This window comes from Panthera onca, chromosome C2 (genome assembly GCF_046562875.1).
Source record: "Panthera onca isolate mPanOnc1 chromosome C2, mPanOnc1 haplotype 2, whole genome shotgun sequence".
NCBI lineage: Eukaryota > Metazoa > Chordata > Mammalia > Carnivora > Felidae > Panthera > Panthera onca.
The window spans coordinates 54,922,399-54,937,370 of NC_138347.1; the positions used below are offsets into that span (position 1 = coordinate 54,922,399).

Genomic DNA, 14,972 nt, shown 5'->3' on the forward strand with positions numbered 1-14,972 from the left:
GTGAAGTATTAAGCAAGGTGTTAGATGAAAGAGGGGGGTGGACTACAGAGGAGAGCCAGTAGGGGAGGCAGGGCTCGATGAGAATGTTTTGAAGGAGACGGAAAAACCAGATTTGGCCAAAAACATTGGAAAGGTTGTTGCAAAAACGACAAGGGGTGTCAGAGAATGTACAATAAATAAAATCGAGTGGAAGAGTCGGTGGCAAAAATTGGGATCACTGAGTTAAAAGCAGGTTGTGTGGGGGAGGAACAGATACGTGATGCTCAAAACTAATGTTAATTCTAATTTGGTGGAACAAAAAAAATTGGGAGCCCACTACACGTCTGATTTAAAGAGAATGACCTGGCCCAATGATGGCCAAGCAAGAGGGCTCCCGCTGATGTGGTCCCTTTTCCAGAGAAGCTGACAACTAGTAAGAGCGAGAGTTGATGTCACCTGGCATCTCTCCTGCTTCCTCTGTGCGTTGTCTAGGGCAGTGAGTGCCTCAAAAGACAGGCAGCATTAAAGAGAACACAAAGGATGGGTGGGTCCCAAGACTGAACCCCAAAGAAATGAGAGTTTATTGCATATTAAAAGGTACAACCTTAGTTTATAAAAAAGTTTACTATAAAGGTTTTCATGCCTTTCTTTTTCTTAATAGAGAGTAGGTATCTGGATGGTTTTAAAGTTCATCTGCTTTTCTCCTCCCTTCATCAAAACTGACTTCTAAAGTAACAAACAATATAGTAAAATATAAATATTTTCAGAGGGAAAAAGAGCAGCAAGAGCCATCAGATTTATATAAAGGAACACAGCTCCCTCTACATATGATAATATTTTGGACAGCAACACAATTAGGAAAGAAAAACAAAAAATTTTTTTTTCAAGAAGAGCTGTCCTCATCGTTTGTTCGGTTTTCTGAGAAGCATCAGCAGGTCATAAAATTGAGGTTTGCCATGGGCAAAACCATTTGGTCCCAACATGAAATATGAAAATTAATTTGGCATAAAAGAGGCACATGGGAACAGTTAGTGGACTAAGAAATAACTATTAGTAATGTAACTACAGATATGAATGTCTTATTAGACAGACGGGAAGAATTACTAGTATTTTTAGAAGGTATTGTGAGCAGTCAAAAAGCTTGGCAAATTACCTAGAAGTTTTTGAAGTTTTAAATGATCAAATATTCGCATCAAATATAATTCCATCCAATAAAGATCTTTTTAAATGTTTTTACTAAGAGCATGAAATTAACATTTGCTCTCCTGTGGGTACCCACTGTTGTCCACACAGAAGATGCACGTGCCTACCTTATACATGTGCACACACACACACACACACACACACACACACACACAGAGGGAACCGAGTGCTAATAATCTAAGAGTACTCCAGGTGATCACAACGGTCAGAATGTTAGTTTTCTTCTAATGGGGGTAGGAAACGTGGGGGTTTTGTTTTACTTTCCAATCTTAGGGTAAGGGGCTTACGGAGGCAGGACTACAGGAGGGAGATGATGAGTGTTTATCATGCAACACAGACACAACAGTAACAAAACCACCCTTCTGAGGGCTGGCTTGTTGGCCTGACGGTGACACGTTATATTGCCATGCAGGAGACTCACAGTTCAAATCTCAATCTTGGTTTTTCATGCCCCAGATCAGAAAAGAAGTGAAGAAACATTGTAGATTGTGCCTTCAAATCCGAGGAAGGAAATACATATGTTACAACCATCGCTACTTTTGCTGAAAAGTGTGAGCATAGTTCTCTGAAAATAAGTCTGGCTCCTTTCTGCAATGATGCTACCATGTCACGTGTCACGGGACCATGTTCAAAGAGGAGAAAAGGTGCTACATCTTGTACAGCAGAAGCAAATAACAGGAGGACAAGACAGGGTTTAAAGGGTTGTGTGAATAAGAGATAAACACATTCATCAATAAAATTACCCTAACTCTGAAAAGGATTCATCACACGGTATGCTGAAGGAAGAATGTGTGAATGGCAACCCCCAAGAATGAAGACCATGGTCTCCTGCCGGAGATGTAGGCGGCATTCAAGATGTTCCCAACCAAACTCCTATCTGTACTTAAATTTGCTATTCCTTTGACCCAGAAGTTCCAGAAACCTTACTCGGCTAACACCAGCCATAACTGCCAAAGTGGCTGTGAACCTGAGTCTGCTAAGGTTCTGTGGAAGCCACTGTTCTTCACAGATCTCTCTGGGAAACCAACAGGTTAGCGTCAGGTGATTCTCAACCTCGAACCAATTCAAACTGGTAAACTACAGTCAAGAGGCCCTAAGATCTGAAAGGCATCATTCTTGGAAATTAGCCACTCTACCCTTGCCCTTTACTGAATAAAAATAACAACAAAAAACTGGATCTCAATTGGGCACACAACACAGATAATAATTCTTTTATTAACTAAATTACAAATGCTTTGAATAAAAACTTAACTGTAACAATCATTTAAGGGTCAAAGATTTACTTTCTCCCACAGATGAGAACCAGTAATTTTTCTTGTTTTCTTCTCCTGAACAGTGAATCAAGGCCATGGTGCTTAAACACAATTGTATTCCTTTCATGTCTTACTACTTTCCAAATCAGAGTCCATCACTTCACTTCAGTTACTCTGGAAAATTGAAAAATGAACATATAATCATTATTCCTGTCCATTTTCTATGCATTAACAAGTTGATGAATTTTTAAAAATTAAAAGTTTCAGATATACAGCATCTAAAAATAAAGAAAAAGTGTTTAATCTTAGATTTACAAAGGTCACAGATGTAAACCGGGTAAATCATTAGCCTTTTTAGTTGTAGTAACTAAAAGGCCAATGCCAAATGAAAATAAAAATCAACAAAGTCTGATAATCTCAGTTGGCTGGGTTGGCTGAGAAGCCAAGAGATGTTGGTTTTTCAATGCAAAAGATATTGACCACAGAATAATATTCTATCACATTCACTTTAGACCTACATCATTCATTTGATGTAAGTGAAATAAACATGCGAGTAGGTACAAGTGAAAGAGAAAACGGGATTGTGGTCCTTAGAAAGACAGTCTGAAACTGACGAGGCAGACACACTGTGAGGGCCTGGAGCCCACCAGAAAGATTTAAAAAAAGGTTAAAAAAAAGAAAAAAACAAGAACAAATTCTGAACAGCTAAATATTAGCAAAATTAAGGGAATTTCAAAGATCATCATAGACTTTGTATGCTATGAACACACAAAAACTGCTGTATCTACTGACATGGTGGTTCCAAAAAAAGTCACATGAAATTAATAAAGGAAAATGCACTTGAGGTTCTTATACCAGTTTTCTGAAAACAGAGAAAAGGAGTTTCATTTCTTTATACAACTACAGAAGAATCACATGGCAGAAGAAAAAGAGCAAAGAAATAAAAACAAAACAAAACAAGAGAATGTAAACATGGACGAACCATGCCACAATTCCAGGTACCAGTTCTTTTTTTGAATGTCACTTAGTTTATTCCTACCAACTGCAAAATTTTTTTTTTATTAGGAAGGTGGTGGTTGGTAAATAAAACAAACATTTTTGTAGTAAAGGCTGTGGCTACAACACAAACCTACAAAAGTGGAATCGTTCTGTGATTCCTTGTTGAACACAGCCTAACCATTGTTTTAAACTTTGTCCACCAGTACACAATTGATGTGTTTTTAATCTTATGCAAAAATTAATTGCACTCATGGGAATATAGCCTCTTGTGTTAAATGCTGCACTTTGCCACAGAGGTGAGGAGGTTAAAGCAGTAAAATAGCACACTATTTACATGATCAAGGAATGACTAAATATCAAAGGTATGAAGAAATGTTTGATAAGATAAAAACATACAGTTATTAAAATATTAACAGAATTGAAGTATCATAGCATCTTCAAGCAAAATCAAAATGAATACTCATAGCACTCAATATGTCCGACTTACTTATCTTTAAAAACTAGCAAATGTTTTTGAAATATTCAATACAAAATAGAAGTGATTAGCCCAGAGTTCCAAAACAAGAAGCAAAAGCTGAGTGACTAAACATTTCTTTTTAAATCCTTTTTCAAATGGTTACAACTGAGTCCCTAGTTGGAAAAGCAGAGATATTAAGTCCCCATGAATTAAATGCAACAAATCACCAACACAAGCACAAAAGAAACCCTGTCAAGATGATAAAGATTTGTGCCAGATTATCTATGTGTCTTCTAAAAATCATTTTTAAAAGTTACAGGCACCAGACATTGTAGCTGAAAAATGTTTTTAAAAAAGCAGTAATTTCTCTTTGCTACAAGCAGTAAGACTGGAAAGTCTGATTAGTGACACCCTACAGCTTTTATATCACTGGTTTTGCAACTTTTAAGAGTAGCTTTAAGTTTTATAAATCAAAAAATGTAGACCTTTATGATTTGACAGTGTCCCTTTTATATACAAAAAAAGCATACTTTAAAGAAGCCCTTTTATTTCTTTTCAATGTTCCTATTTTAATCAATCTATAATTGCAGGTGCATTTTACACTTACCATCATTCATCATTCCTTTTGATTCTTTAAATGCTAAGAATTAGTAACAAGCCAAGCAGTTAGTAAGGTTCAACAATTAGAAATCATTTCTAAATAAATATGCAGTAATATCATGCTAACTATTCCACAGCTATGAAGACAAATTAATTTTAAGTCTATTACTTTATTACAAAAGCATGTCTGTGGCTCATATCCAGACTCTCAAAGGAAACAAAGTCAGTTGGGAACATAGATCTAGGTTTAAGGAGAAAGAAAGTGAGATGCTTGGGTCTCACTACATGATGACAGTCTGTATCTGAATTTGTAAATCAGAAACTGAAATTAATTGAGATTCTTTTCTATCGGCTAATATAAGGCAATGGTCTTCTTGCCTAAGTATTGCTTGGCCAGTGCAAGCAAGGACTGGAGAGATACTGAGGAGTGCGTTTTTCTTAGAGATAAGAACATTACAATAGTAATACTCTTAATTATTATTTTAATTATTATATTAATTATTATAATCAAGAAAAGAGAGGTCAGGCAAGAAAAAAAATGGGATTTTTTTCCCCAGGCATAGATGGAGCATTCTAACTGCTTTGGGGCCAGTTCAAATTATCATCTGGTAATGGATCAAGAAGAATATACAAGTTTGTAATAACCACATACCATTAAGGGGTTCCTCTACAGCTTTCTGGAAAATATTTAAAATATATTTACGTAAAGATAGAATTTATTTCATGTCCTTTTATACTAAAATTTATATATGCTAACATTTAAACTCTATAGTAAAGAGTGAATCCTATAGGCTAAAAACAAAGTAAGGCAATAAAAGTTAAGGAAACAAAGATTGCCAAGTTTACCTGATAGTTTAATAATAACTATTAGTCTTTTAATATTTTTCTACGCAGAATTTCCCACCCACTCTGCCTCTTTCAGTTCAAGAAATTCAAACTTCTCAAAAAAAGTGCAAACATAAATAGCAACACAATAATAGATAATACAGTTAAACAAGGGGGGGAGACAAAAACACAATCATTTTCAAATCATGCAAGTTGAACTCAGTAACAAGGAAAGAAAATGTGTTAAGATTTAAGGGTCCAATGGTTGGATTATCTCTAACAGAGGCACTTTAAACACTGCTGGCTGTTGGTGACCAATGTAGCTACAGCCCCAATCTTTTCAGAATAAACACCCATGGAAAGATGCACCCTCAGGCCCTCCTTGCCTATTAGGCATGTCTGTGGAAGCTTGTCAGACTCAGGAGTATATGTAATCTTCACTTCCTGCCACAGACAAGAGTCTCAATTTTGGCATTTCAGATAGAGCTACTATTATTCCTTCTAGGAAGGTGAGTACAGTATAGTCCTCTCCAGGTCTTCTTTCCATAAAATAGTTCTTGGGCCTGTCACATGATAATTCTCTACACGGGTTTTTTCACCTGCTCATTTATCTGGTTTATTTCCTAATTTGTTCCTTTTCTTGGAATTTTCTTAGATAGTTTTTAAGGTATCCAAGATAGAGTAAAAACTATAGTACAGTTTGGAGGAAGAAAAATGCTTCTCAAATGAGGGAAGAAGGGAAATTAATCATAATTCAGAACAGATATATTTCAGCAATATGTACATTTATTGCATAGATTATTATTTTTAATGAAATCAATTTCATACAAATCTCTCGCTCTCATTTTAAAAGCCTGAAGTAACATTTTGTATACCTACATCAAATGGAGCCAATAGGTGAGGCAATATACTGGAATCAGCTTCCTTCAGCAGAGATAATAACCATTATTCTTACACAGAAACTTTCCAGTTCTGAGAAAGTGAGAAGTCACTTGAGAAATTATTAGCACAATGTTAAGCAATCACTGATTCTGTCCTACTGCAACTAAAATGACCAGATATATTTTAAAGTAAGTTGGATCTACTCATGCAAAAGTCATGAAATTACTTCAGTGTTCTCTTAATCTGATGGTATACACTGAACAGAGAGCAAAAGGCTTTAGTATCTATCTCAATTATCATTTCTCAGTCAAAACCATCAACTGATCATTCCAAATTCATTTAAGAAAGTTTAACTTACCCTAGGAGGTTGTATAGTCTTCTGATTGGAAGCTGATATAATTAAAAATTGAGAAAATAAATTTAATACGTTAAGGCAATATAATGTTTAATCTCAATGACTATTAATGGTTAATTTCAAATGATTTTATGCATTGATAGAATATCATGATCAAATGACCCACCTACATCAAATAATAAACCAATACATTCTCTCATTTGTACAGGCTATATTTCTCCTAAATCAGCCATTTGTTATACTTCTTGGTGAAAAATGCTGTCTATCATCTATTCATCCCCACTGTGGACTCTATAGCCCTCCCCACTCAACCCAGCCAGAATGTGGACAGAAGGTGGCAATGACCAATCTTCACCTCTACTCCACTGCCTGCCCTTATTAGCTCACTGTTCTCATTCCTTGTGACCCAGTCTTCTCTTCTGCTTCCATCTTTCCAGTTTTCAACGCTCCAAATAGCTAACAAACTGAAAAAAAATATTCAGATCCCTCAGAGTTCAATGAATTCTCCCAGCAGTTAGTTTTAGCCACAATCAACCTCTTCTCCAAGTATTCTTTCTCAGTTTTCCAAGTTACCCTTTGCACTGTTTCTGAGTGGACTGGTTAATGAAGGAATACAGAAAGAGAGAGGGGAAAGACATTTACTTCAGTTGCATAGGGAGAAAGAGAGAACTTCATTACAAAAGCCAAGTGAGAAGGACCCAGCGCAGCGGAAGCCAGTCCTAAATCAGAGTCCTATATGTATGAAAGCATGAACCAGCAACATCCTGTGAACAGGCTGGTGGGAGGGTAATGCTATGGGATAGTCAATTACATTATCCTTGGGCCTGAGGAAGGCTGGAAGGCTGAATTTGCTTGTGAGCTACTGATGCAGGGCCCCAGAACCGCTCTAGTGTTCTGTGCTCTTTACTTACTACCATTCCTCCTCCACATTCACCCCTACCAAGCTTCCAAAGCTGATGGGCAATGGGAGTGAGACCCCACGCAAGGACAGCCAATGTAGAAACCAGCCAGAAGCCAACAGGCTCTCTCAAACAGAGACCATGGTGACTAACTAGCCTGAAAAGTTTTTCTCTCCTACTGGGACCTGAAGAGGAGAAAGAGAAAGTAGACCAGAAAGTTGGTGATGGAAAGGAAGGTGACAAGGAGACAGAAAGCAAGCTGGGAGAGAAGCTCAAAGATTAGAGACAAACATAAGAGAAACTACCAAGGAGAAGACAAGAACAAAATATAAGATGAGGCCATAAAGAAGAGGATGAGCTCTTAGGGGAAGAACCAGAAAGGAACTCACAGTATAATCTGCAGATGAGCACTGACTAACTCTTGTTACTCAGAGGGCAACACGATGATTCAGTTTGTAGAGATGTATCAGAACTTTCTAATTCCTAAATGGCTTACTGTCTCAGCCCCTGTGAGGTCTGGTTATATCTCAGCTCTCAAGAGATCCCCATCTCTGCTAGTGTCACGTGTGGCTTTAAAGTAAATCTCCCTTACAGGAGGCACGGGGGCAGCGGTGTGGTCCTTGCAGCCAAACAAAGAAACCACTTTCTAAAGTAGTATGGAGTGAAATGGGTTGGGAATATGGGTGAATCACATTTAGCAGCCTCTCAAAAGAAGCCAAGCAGAATTACAGAACTTCATTAGGGATCATCACAGTAGTTACATATATATACAAGTCACTTCAACTAAACCATGACTCTATGTTCTATCAAAGAAAAGAAAACTGAACAGCTGTGCAAATTTTTGACTGGTAGCGCGAAGGATCAGAGGTAAGATTTTAGAGCTATATTTTTGAAATCATAAATTTATTTATCAGGATTAACATTAAGAACTTCCAAGTAACTCCTTTTCTATCCTAATAATGTGTAAAGAATAGTTTCTGAGTTCCAATTCTCAGGTCCAAGGAACATCACATTTTGGCTAGACTGTTCTGGAAAATAAGAGCTGTGCTCTCCCTAGTAGTAGTATAAAACCCAGAAGTGCAAAAGCTAATTTGAGTTTTCACTTGAGTTAATTCTCTCCCACACACATATGACCGAGGTGACAAAATGGCTGTGGTTTATCTGTTCTTACCATGCCTAAGGCACTACACACATACATACATATGTGTATATGTGTGTGTGTGTGTGTATGTAGTCACATATATATGTAGTTTAAATACGTATATTTATTTATTTTTAAGCCACAAGCTTTAAGGATTCCATATGAGCCCCCTTGCAAGGTTTCTTCCTGATTTGTTCTTCTCTCCCTGAAACATCTGATGACATGACACAAATATATTTCTACGTTTTGAATTTTCAGAAATATTTTTCCTAGTGATAGCAGACCTACCTCTTCCTAACATCCTAACAGTGAACTATAAAATATCACTTATATATATTCATTCCATGTCATTCTAAAACAAGTGATATGTTGTGATAAATCTGGTTTTTGATTACTAGTAGGTTGATTTATAACAAAACATAATTATATGTCTTTATACTGAACTGGTAATGGCTTAAAAAAAAAGGAAAACAAAATGAACAAGTATGGACTCTTATAAATAATGGATATAAATGCCCCATATAATCAACAAGCCTAATTCTAGTGAGTTTAGTTAGCAGTATTTAATTTTCTATGTGATTCACATTATTCTTGTTTCCAACCCCAATTCATTTTGTAAAACTTAAATACTTCCAGTAAAAAAAAAAAAAAAAAAAATCCAACAGCTTAAAAAGACCATAAAAAGTGAAAGTTAAAATCTTACTTCTAAAGTAACAATTAAGGCTACAAATTTAAACTTGGAAATAATAAAAATAACAAAGTTAAAATTCTCATAGGGCCATTAACTTACTCTTAAAAAAGATAGCTTGGATTTTAACAACAACAAAATCTGAGAATTTTATTGCATTTAAGTCAAGACACATTCATTAAGCTTTTCCAAAACAGAGCACAATGAGTAAAATTTATTTTGGAAACACAATTACTTGCCTCCTGATAAAAATGCTAAAATTTGCAACCTTAATGTTACATATACTGATATTTACACACTCAGATTATATAAGAAAAACACACTAATTTTCCTATTCTACAACATTATCTAAAGAGCAACTTTCCTGTACCTTTTCTCTTCTTGCCCTTCAACTGACCGAAGGTGTGCCTCTGAATTCTGGCATTAGACAAGTTGATTTGGAAAGTTAATTTAGAATATTCTCAAAATGTCAATAAAATTGGACTAAATTCTTAACATATAAATATTTATATGCTAAACTATGATAAAGAAAAAACTGGGGGAACTCTTTTAGGATTTTACTTTCACTTCGATTTTTCACATGAGAACAGTATGTGTGTTACTACACTGGTTTCCCAAGCTTCTTTGGGAGATAAGCTATGGAGAAGGGAGAGACAGGACCCAGGAGGTGGTAGCTAGACAATGCCTATTTCCACCCGAGTCGGCATTCCAGACCTGTTGGCAATTCTACTGAACATCATTCTTTGTCAGACATGGAAGGCATGGGGAGCAAGGCAATAAAAGGGGAGGATGATCCAGGGGTGCCTGGTGGCTCAGTCGGTTAAGTGTCTGACTTCAGATGAGGTCATGATCTCACAGTCCTTGAGTTCGAGCCCCATGTCCGGCTCTGTGCTGACAGCTCAGAGCCTGAAGCCTGCTTCAGATTCTGTGTCCCACTCTCTCTTTGTCCCTCCCCCACGCGCGTGCGTGCTCTCTCTCAAAACTAATAAGCAAACATTTAAAAAAAGGGAGGATGATCCAGACAATGAGGAATAAACAGAACAAAGAGCCATCAAAGACACCTAATACTACATCATGTTGTAGGAATACTGAGGAGAACATTGTATTCTCAAACATTCACACAGAGCAATGTAACTAGCAGTATCAACTTCAAGAACCACACAAATGGGGACTGGAATACTCAACAAAAATAGAATATGTATCAACATTCATAATGTGATGCTCATGATAGCTACTACCATTGGGCTGAGAGGTCTTCATTGTATTTTATGGACCTGTGAGTCATGAACTAAGAAAATTTCATTGAGGAAACAACTCTGATTTATGAGAACATAAACCAAAGATAGGGAGATTTTAGTTAAGTATTTTGTTTATCTAACAAGCATTAACTAGATAGGGACAAAAGAATATGTAACAAAACTGAACTCAATGATCAGTCAGCAAAAGCTGAGGTTAAGAAACACAGGTAAAGTTTCTTTGACAATATTATGTAAGCCATATGGAAAATTATTTGACTAACAATTCAAGGTTCATATAATTTTTGAAACACAGTAAAGTTCACCTAAAGCAGAACACTGATTTTTTTTTTTTACTCTATTATTTGGCAACTTTTAATTATTTTGACAAATTTTTAAGAGTCTGGTTTACTGCTTAAATTAAAAAAACCAACTTTTTTAAAGGGATACTAATGTAAACCAATTGCAGGGAACATTTTTAGCTTAAATCAGACAACATAATACCTAAAAGCATCTGCCTCTATGTATAAAAAATAAGAATTTATATAGACATCTGTTATTTGAAAATTGGCAGATTAAATATGAAATTCAAAAAAATTAGCTAATTCCAACTTACTAAACATTTATTTTAAAGGTAGTAAAAACAACATGGAAGGATCCAGAGTGTATAAATGCTAAGTGAAATGAGTCAGTGAGAGAAAGACAAACACCATATGATTTCACTGATATGTGGAATTTAAGAAACAAAAACAAAGGAAAAAAGAGACAACAAAAATAAGATTCTTAATTATACAGAACTGGTGGTTACCAGAGGGAGGTGGGTGGGGGATGGGGGAAATAGGCAAAGGGAAGTAAAAAGCACACTCCTCATCATGAGCACTGAATAATGTATAGAACTATTGAGTCATTAATATTGTGTACCTGAAACTAACATAACACTGTATGTTAATTATACCGGATTTTAAAAATAAATAAATAAATTAATTAATTAATTAAAAGGTAGCAAAAGCCTAAATTTTAAAGCTCCATGTTTTTATTATATTTGTTTCATTGCTGTTGTTGTTGTTTTGGGAGGTTTTATTTTATTGTATTGTATTTTTAATTTTATTGAAATCCAAGTTAGTTGACATATAGTGTATTAATGGTTTCAGGCATAGAATTTAATGATTCATCACTTACATATAACACCCAGTGCTCATCCCAACAGTGCCCTTCTTGGTACCCATCACCCATTTAGCTCATCTCCCCTATTCCCCTTCCCTCCAGCAACCTTCAGTTTGTTCCCTATATTTAAGAGTCTCTTAAGTAAAAATATTTTAAAGTCAAGTAAAGTCAAAAGACACTGTTCTTTTAACAAAAGTGACAGATTTTGAATTTCAACCTGTCTACTTAGGGGAGCCAAGGTCTATAAACAATCTGCAAGAAGAGCAAGTAACAAGTAGGTCTCTCATAGAAACAATGGGACAATTAAAAATCTTTTTCTATTAAAATGAATCTTTGCCCCACTTCAGGCTCTGTGCTGACAGCTTAGAGCCTGGAGTCTGTTTCAGATTCTGTGTCTCCCCCTCCCTCTGCCCCTGTCCTGCTCACACTCTGTCTCTTGTCTCTAAAAAAGTGGGTAAACGTTAAAAAAAAAAAAAAAATTAAAAAAATAAAAAAATAAAATGAATCCTCTACATTCTCTCCCTTTAGCTAGTATAGTCTATACATTCTAAAACATAAAGCCATTTTTTAAAAAATAGTTTATAATCTAAAATTTTCATTAATTCATATTACTTCTACCCTCTTTCATTACCCCCAAATCATTCCAATTTTATTATTTAAGAAATACAGCTGCATTCATGATATATTCTCGTTTTTGGGAAAACTGAGAAATTTCTTTAGTCAAACCGTAAGAGCCAATCAAAGCATTACATTCATTATATTTCAATTATATAACTGAAATTCTCGGCACAGGCTAACAAAAAATAAGATTGACTTACCAACAAGTTTCATATAAACTAATCCAAGTAATTCTGCTAGAGCTATAATACCCAAACCTGAAATCAGAAGAGGGCCGTTCACTGGGGTGCACTCTGTAAAAACAAGTGAGATTTTACATTAAAAATCTACATGAAATAAGTTATCTTTTTAAAAGAACAAACAACAATAAATCAAGTTTTAAGGAGAGTAATTCTTTTTCTAATTATTAAGAAACAAAAACTACCTACATATATTCATCATTATTAACTCAGTGAAATGCCTCCAAATTATTAAAAGACAAAAGATTTTGTTTGCATAACATGTGCCTTATCACATCAAGACTAATAGAAAATAGTGTGTAAAGCCTTAAGTTCCAACCAATTAGAGGCTGGTTATTTAAAAAATTCTCCCACAAATATAGGCACAGCAGTTTGGCTGCTAGAATAATCAGCCCACAAGCCATATACAGCCAATATTCTCATGGCAATATGGAAAGCACTATTCTCAGTGGGGAAAAAATGAGAGTTAAAAAAAGAAAGCTCACAAAGCCCACAACACCAAATGCTGGCAAGGATGTGGAGCAACAGGAACTCTCATTCATTGCTGGTGGGAATGCAAAATGGCACAGCCACTTTGTAAGATAGGTTGGCAATTCATTACAAGCTAAATATGTTCTTAACATAACAACCCAGCAATCACACTCCTTGGTATTTACTTAAATGGAGTTGAAAACTTATGTCCACACAAAAACACGCACATGGATGTTTATAGTAGCTTTATTCTTAATCATCAAAAACTGAAAGCGGCAGGATGTCCTTCAATAGGGGAATGGATGAATGGATAAAGAAGAAGAAGGAGAGGAGGAAGAAGAGCTCTGTCCGAGAGAAATCTGTAGTAAGAAAAATTGGGATGAGAGAAGAACGTAACCCTTACCTGAGACACAGAGGCTTAGTCCAACCACAGAGAGCACATAGCCCAGTACCTGAAGGATCAATATGGCGATGGTGAAGGAAGACATCCAAACACCTGAAGAAAGAAAAAGTGGGTTGAGAGCATTTAAGAAGCAATCATACCGACTTGTATTTTGTGCAATCAAAAATAATATCCGGTGACCATAGACTGACTCTGGATTTCCTTATGAGATGCTCGATTCTTTCCCAACGATCTAAACTTTGCCTTTTCACACAAGTAGTCTGTTCCAGAGTCACACGTTCAGCAGTCTTTTATTTTCACAGTGAGCTGAGCTGGACTGGTGCTTTTTACCCCAAACCTTAGAACAATGCTGCTTTTACCACATTTGTGCATTTTACAGTATGAATGGCTATTATGCGTGACTTCACCACATGCACATAAAATTACTCTAGCAAAGAGAACCATTATGCAAAACATGCTGCTGTAAACATCATAACCTCTGTCTCGTGTGCCTAGATCCGTGGTTTTATAACAAATTAATAACTTTCCAATGTACACCAAACCAGAGATAAGCTCAAAGACCGAGTTAAATGTGCAAATAGGAAAAAACAGACTGTAATAGTAACAAAAATATGTTAGTGATTGACTCCAAAAATGCAGTGAAGATTATACCAATTACAATTTGGATACCTGCATCATCTTTTAAAACTACAATGTTGAGATTTGCCAATAACTAAAAAAGATATATTTCTATTTATAATTGATAACCCTAATTTGTAGAACTATTTTTTAAGACAGGCTTAGCAAAAGAAGAGAAAGGGCATGTTTAAGGTCTACTTATAACTTGAAAAAACTGAAATAAAAATATGAAGATAATCATTAAGAAATTATATAACATAATTTTAAAAATCCACTGGCTAGCATCAAATATATATGAAAATTACTTTTTATTAAATAATAGAATGCCCTGAAAACCTAAGCTAACCTTAAAATTAATCCACACAGGGAAAGTGTTACTAAGAACATAAGCCGACATTTATTAAGTTGTGAAAAAAAGAAAAAAAGAAAATCATACAAGAAATATTTTAACCAAAAATGTTTTCAAAAAGAAAAAGGTAGACAAAATCATGCTATAACATATACTTACCTATCATAAACACACAGTACTGAAGCAATATTAAAATCACTGTAGGAACCACAATTAAACCAAGTCCACAAGAATTCTTTGTTGAATATTCACCTGTTAATAAAAATAACATTAAAAATATTATCCTGTGTACTTCCTACTTTACAGGAAGTTAAAGTACTCAAAGTTACGAAGTGTATTAATCTCAATACTACTCTTACAAACTGCAAAAGGTTCAAAAATATATTTCTCCCAAAACTTCACACAAAACAACTATTTTTTAATTTTATTTTTTAATGTTTTATTTATTTTTGAGATAGAGAGAGAGCGTGAGCAGGGGAGGGGCAGAGAGAGAGAGAGACACAGAATCCAAAGCAGGCTCCAGGCTCTGAGCTGTCAGCACAGAGCCCAACGCAGGGCTTGAACTCACAAAACGTGAGATCATGACCTGAGCCG

At 35.5% G+C, this 14,972-nt stretch overlaps 1 protein-coding gene across 8 annotated transcripts in view; it reads right to left on the minus strand.

Moving 5' to 3' along the window:
• Positions 1-2,361: 2,361 nt before the first annotated feature.
• The window catches only part of CD47 (CD47 molecule), a 47,412-nt gene continuing 34,801 nt past the window's right edge, over positions 2,362-14,972 (minus strand). Inside the window, exons 5-12 of one of the 8 annotated variants that reach the window (XR_013557899.2) lie at positions 14,538-14,630; positions 13,412-13,504; positions 12,499-12,591; positions 9,652-9,698; positions 6,557-6,588; positions 5,144-5,168; positions 4,499-4,531; positions 2,362-2,609 (exon numbers count right to left, since the gene is read on the minus strand). Coding sequence is in view for 5 of the 8 variants with exons in the window: in XM_078452977.2 (XP_078309103.1) it covers positions 6,163-6,240; positions 6,557-6,588; positions 12,499-12,591; positions 13,412-13,504; positions 14,538-14,630 (389 nt within the window). In the remaining 3 variants the exon portion in view is untranslated. The other 7 variants (XR_013557900.2, XM_060640111.3, XR_013557901.2 and 4 more) reach the window with 7 other exon arrangements.